The 5,947-nt window shown below is 51.2% G+C and overlaps 1 protein-coding gene across 1 annotated transcript; it reads left to right on the top strand.

Moving 5' to 3' along the window:
* The first annotated feature begins 1,285 nt into the window (after positions 1 to 1,285).
* Positions 1,286 to 2,957, top strand: NEU2 (neuraminidase 2). Its single transcript, XM_007941754.1, has 2 exons — positions 1,286 to 1,486; positions 2,028 to 2,957. The coding sequence occupies exons 1-2, from the start codon at positions 1,286 to 1,288 to the stop codon at positions 2,955 to 2,957; spliced, it is 1,131 nt and encodes a 376-aa protein (XP_007939945.1).
* The last annotated feature ends 2,990 nt before the right edge of the window (positions 2,958 to 5,947 follow it).

Here is a 5,947-nt window from a genome sequence, read left to right as displayed (position 1 = left end):
CTTTCTTCCGAGGTAGCTTTGGGGGGTGGGTTCAAACTACCAACCTTTCAGTAGTAGCTGAGTATGTAACCCTTTGGGCCACCCAAGGGCTCCTTAAAAGACAGCTAGATTACATTCTTGTCTCAAAAAATTTTAACTAAGTTTTAAATAGATAATACAAGTACGTGGTAGGGCAAAAACCACAAGCAATACAGAACTAGTAGACAGAGGAATTCATACGACCCCTCACTGTTGACCTCACATTCCTCCTTCCCGTCCCCAAAGGCCACGTAGTGGGTGGGGGTCTCCAGGGTGGTCAGGTTAGGTGTTTATCAGGGAGTGCTCCTGGGGTCAGTATTGTGGAAGGGACAGGAAGGCTGCAAGAGTGGGTGGAAGGAGGAGCTGGGCCGTGACCCAGGCAAGGGCTCAGGGACCCCTGGGAGCCCTGAGCTAAGCTGACCCTTCAGAGGGCCTTAAGTTAGACAAGTGGCCGGACCTGACTATCTTCTGGGCTAAGCAGGTCACGGGAAATGGCCTAGGGAGGACCTTTTTTTTTTTTTTTTTCCAGCTGAGGTTCTTTTTGGCTCCGCCTCCTCACAGCTGGGGGCAGGTCCTTCAGTCCTGAAGGGGACCTGGGTCACCCAGCTGTCACAAGTGTGCCTGCCCTTTTTGTTTTTAGTTTCCGGTGGCTCTGGAGGGTCCTCCAAGCCCTCTCAGCCCCTCGGCACCCTCTCTGTTCCCTTCCCATCAGCCCTTGTGCCTGCCCTCAGGGTGGATCCCACACAGTGGGGGCAGCTGGGCCTTAGCCTCAGGCAGCCTGAGGAGAGAGAATTGAGCTTTCTTCCTTCTTCTTTTTTTTTTTTTCAGAAACAACTTTCTAGGGCTCTGGAGTTATAAAAAGCTCCCATGTGTCATTTTCTGGCAGTTGGACAGCTGCAGAATGCCAGTCGCCAAGCATTGCTGTGCTATCCGATGTCTAACATTTGATTGATGGGTTGGATTTGCCAAGAGCAGTTGAAGGTTGCCACAGATCTGCTGTACCTGATGCTGGATTACTTATAAGTAAAAATATGATAAGGGTACAGCTTTCCAAATGCCTTCTCCCCAATTTCCATGGCCTGAATACTGCCACCCCCCATGGGTGGCACGGGGACCTCATAGAGGCAGGACGGCAAGCCACCCTGGATGTCCAGTGGGTGAGCACACCTGCCTTTGTGGAGACTTGGCACCCTTGAAGGTGGCTTTGGGACGTGACTAAAGGTGGCTCTACTCCCCTCCAGCTCCCAGCCCGACGGCTTCCCGCCCCATGGCTTCCTGCCCCGTGCTGTATAGGGAGCGAGTGTTCCAGTCAGGTGACTGCGCCTACAGAATCCCGGCCCTGCTCTACCTGCCGCAGAACAAGACCCTGCTGGCCTTTTCGGAGAGGCGCGTGAGCAAGACCGACGAGCACGCGGAACTGATCGTCCTGCGCAGAGGAGGCTACGACGCGTCCACTCTCCAGGTCCAGGTAAGGCCCTGTGGCTACAGTCGCTCTGCCAGGGCTCTGTGTACACTCCTGTTTGCTGGAGTGTGTTCAGGAGCCAGGCCTGGGTCCAATGGGATGTAAGACAATTAGGTAGCCTGGGTCTGAGGAAGGGAAAGGAGAGAGCCCAAGAAGGTCCTAGGGAACCAACCATTCTAGGATGGGCAGATTCAATGACCACCCACACTCACATGGGTGCATTCTGAACAAGTCCAGTTGGCCTGGATACATTTGCTGATTGCATGACTGGACAGGTTGGTCCATGTTTGCATCTCAGGGGTCTAGCACATACCCGGAGCAGATCAAATGAAGAGTCTGCTGCCATGGAGGGGGTTGGAGTGGAGCCCTGGTGTCCACTGCTCTGGGGGGATGTCATAGGAAGATGTGAGTGTTGGGTGATGTGTTCTCTTAGACCTTTTGTCCTAAGCCCCTGTGAGGCACACCCATCCCAAGGTGGTAGCTCCCCTGACTATCAGTGGCTGTGTCGAGGTTGAGTGTGTCCTTCTTCCTCTGTCCTCACAACCAGTGGCACAATCAGGAGGTGGTAGCCCAAGCCCAGCTGGCAGGTCACCGATCCATGAACCCATGCCCCTTGTATGACGAGAAGACTGGGACCCTTTTCCTCTTCTTCATCGCTGTCCCAGGGCAGGTCTCTGAACATCACCAGCTCCGCACGAGGGTCAACGTGACACGGCTGTGCCAAGTCACCAGTGACGACTACGGGAAGACTTGGAGCCCCCCTAGAGACCTCACTAGCACTGCCATTGGCTCGGCCCACAGGGAATGGGCCACCTTTGCGGTGGGCCCGGGCCACTGTCTGCAGTTGCACAATGAGACCTGGAGCCTGGTGCTGCCTGCCTACGCTTACCGGAACCTTCACTCTCTGCGGGCGCCGTCCCCCTCCGCCTTCTGCTTCCTCAGTCACGACCATGGGCACACCTGGCAACGCGGGCACTTTGTGGCCCAGGGCACTCTGGAGTGTCAGGTGGCTGAAGTTGGCGTTGGGAAGCAGAGTGTGGTGCATCTCAATGCCAGAAGCGTCCACAGGGCAAGGGTCCAGGCTGAGAGCACCAACAGTGGGCTCGACTTTAAGGAGCCCCAGCAAGTAAAGAAGCTTGTGGAACCTCCAGACGGCTGCCACGGGAGTGTCATCAGTTTCCCTAGCCCCCACGCAGGGTCAGCCTCCTCGGACAAGTGGCTGCTCTACACACACCCAACTGACCCAAAGCAGAGGTCCAACCTGGGTGTGTACCTCAACAAACAGCCCCTGGACCCTGAGGCCTGGTCGGAGCCTTCACTGCTGGCCACGGGCAGCTGTGCCTATTCAGACCTTCAGAGCATGGGGTCTGGGCCCGATGGGTCCCCTCAGTTTGGGTGTCTGTATGAATCCGACAATTACAGGGAGATCATCTTCCTCTTGTTCACCCTGAAACAAGCTTTCCCGGCTGAGTTTTAACCCTGTGAGACAGCTGCAGACTGGCCAAGGGTGTCTCCCCACTGGCCCGGAGGCCCTGTCTTCTTTATGCACTAATTGAAAGGCTAACGATATCTCTTCTCTTTGGGGGCCCTCTGGACATTGGATGCCAGCTCTCTTGATTCTCCTTATTAAAAGTATGTGCAGAGATCTGCCTCTGGGCGGCTGTCCTCCTTCATTGCTTCAGTTTCCCCAGGAGAGTCTGTTTTCAGCCCAGAAATGAAGGAACCTGGCTTTCTGCAGCCACTTGAAGGGGAAGGGACTGAGAGGGCTCCACGGAGCCTGTTCTGCGCAGCTCAGCCCGCCTGGTCCTGCCCTCCAGCTTCTGTGTGAGTCTTGATACATTATCTCATCATGTTCTTGGGGAAAGGCCGGGACAAAGAGCCGTAAATTAGCAGAGGTGTGGGGTGTATGTGTGTGTGTGTGTGGGGGGGGCTTGTCAAGGCTGCCACACGGCTCAGCATGAGAAATAGCTTTGCAAGGCAGGGTCTAGGAAAACTAGATTTGCTTAAGTCATTGCATTAGTTTTCTAGGATTGCTGTAACAGATTACAACCTTAGTAGTTTAGTACAACAGAATCTTCAGTTCAGGAGGCTAAGAGGCTGGAGCCCAGGTGTTGGCAGGGCCATGCTCCTTTCAGTCGCCCTGGGGAGACTCTGTTCCATGTCCATTCCAGCTTCGGTGGCTCCAGGTGTTCCTTCGCTCGTGGCCGCATCCCTCCAGTCTCCGCCCCTGTCTTCACATGGCCGTCTTTCCTTCTCTGTCTCCTCCTCTTTTGCTCTTATAAAGACACTTGCCATTGGACTTAGGACCCACTTGGATAATCTGGAGTGATTTCTTTGTCACTTAATTACATCTGCAAAGACTCTTTTTCTAAATCAAGTCACATTCAGAGATTCTGGGGTTAGGACAAGGGCATATATTTGAGGGACCACTATTGAGCCCATGACAGTCATCATCAATTATTTCTGTATAGGTGAGGTGGCTATTAATGCAAACGAATCAGATGGCTCAGAGGAACTGAGGGGGCGGGAGGGCCCTGAGGCTGCTGGGTGTGTATCTGTGGTGCGGAGGGCTCTGGGGCACCTGGTCTTTGTGGTGATGGCTAGGGCTACATGCAGTTAAGGGCGGGGGGGAGATGCCAGGCTCCTGTAGTTCTTGGTGTTGGAAAAGAGTTGGAAGTAGGTGACTCCCTGGCTATCTAAAGGGGTCACAACCTGAGAGGGAGACCAGCTGGCTGGAGGAATCTTCTGACCCACAGGGGTCTCCCAGGGGTCTTTGCCACACATCCTGTGGAAGGGTGGACTTGGCACTTGCCCTCCTCAGATCCCCTCCAGTCAGCTCTCCCATCTCAGGGATAAATGGTTCGATAGAATTTTCACAGTTAGGGTCACTGAAAGCAAAATCTTTGTCCTGAGAGCTCTTGTTGGGTATGGTTCTAGGGCTGGCCTCAAGGGAGGTGGCTGTTTCTCCAGGTGGTGTTGGAAGGATGAAGAATGAGGGCCCACCATTGCTGGGATGAAAAGCTAGGCCCCTCGGTTGTTGGGTTGTCCATCTGGTCTCTTCCAAAAGCCTCAAAGGTAGCTATGAGGGAGCCTGAGGCTAAGCCCAGGAGGGTGTGCACTAGGGCATGACAGGCCAGGGATACTGAATCTTCAAGCCAGTGGTATCACTGGGGCTGGTGTCACCTAGTGTGGTAACTCATGGTATCATCCCCTCCCATGGACCTCCCCCTCTTCCAAACCACACTGAATCCTTAGTAACGCTTATTATGAATTTAAATCATAGAATTAAATCATAGGGATAAGTATAGTAGTAAATTGCTTAAATGTGTTCTTTGTTCAATTATATGAATACTAACAACAAAATTATTTTGTAAAATCTTTCTACATTGAATTACAACATTACTAGTTATAATATTATTAGTAATTGAATGGAAATCTTTTTGGATTTTTCTCTCTTTTCCTTTCATTATTACTTCATTTTCAAGAACGCTAAAACACCAAAAAGTTTGACAAAGTTAGTGACAATAAAAACATTGGCAGCAATGAAAACAACAATGCATGCTTATAGCACATGTAGACAAAAATCATGTGATTTGAAGCATTGTTGTAATTGGGTAATAATGACAGCTCTGACTGGAGCTCATTAACCAAACCAAACCAAACTAAACTCACTGCCATCAAGTTGCTTCAGACTTATAGCAACCCCTATTGTGTTTCCGAGGCTGTAAATCTTCATGGAAGTAGATCACCCTGTCTTCCTTTCATGGAGTGGCTGGTGGGTTTGAACTGCTGACCTTCCAGTTAGCAGTCAAATGCCTTATCCACTACACCACCAGAACTTATTAAACCAAAAAACCAAACTCACTGCCATCAAGTCGATTCCGACTCATAGCAACCCCTCCTTGGGTTTCTCAGGTGGTAGCTCTACGGAAGTAGATTGCCCAGTCTTCCTTCCAAGGAGTGTCTGGTGGGTTTGAACCACCAGCCTTCTGGCTAACATTCAAATGCCTTAGGCACTACACCTCCAGAGCTCCCCAGAACTCATTAGAAACTCAATGCTGTGGAGTCGGATCCGACTTACAGCGACCCCTCCTTGGGTTTCTGAGGCAGTATCACTACAGAAGTAGATCACTCAATCTTCCTTCTGAGGAGTGGCTAGTGGGTTTGAACCACTAGCCTCTGGTTAGCAGTCAAATGCCTTAGGCACTACACCATCAGAATGCATTAAAAGGGTCGAAAAGTAAATTAGCACAGAGTTTTAGCCTTGTAGGTATATTGATACATGGAAGCTGGGTTATAAAATTTTTTTGTTGCTTTTTTAACTAGCTACAGGCCTATTTTTTTAATTATTTAAAATGATAAATTCCTGCTGAAACACTGCACAAAAATGTTACAGACAGTCATCTTGGTGTCACCTCCTCTGACGGTGTCACTGGTGCAGTCCCACCTCTGGCCCCCAGTGACAAC

This window comes from Orycteropus afer, unplaced genomic scaffold (genome assembly GCF_000298275.1).
Source record: "Orycteropus afer afer isolate SDZICR_OR568_19922 unplaced genomic scaffold, OryAfe1.0 scaffold00006, whole genome shotgun sequence".
In the NCBI taxonomy this organism is placed as follows: Eukaryota; Metazoa; Chordata; class Mammalia; order Tubulidentata; family Orycteropodidae; genus Orycteropus; species Orycteropus afer.
This window is presented reverse-complemented; position numbering and strand designations above follow the sequence as displayed.

Coding starts and splice junctions, on each gene's coding strand:
- NEU2 (XM_007941754.1), top strand. CDS start 1,286: ATGGCTTCCTGCCCCGTGCTGTATAGGGAGCGAGTGTTCCAGTCAGGT. Junction 1,487..2,027: donor CGTCCACTCTCCAGGTCCAG/GTAAGGCCCTGT, acceptor CCTCACAACCAG/TGGCACAATCAGGAGGTGGT.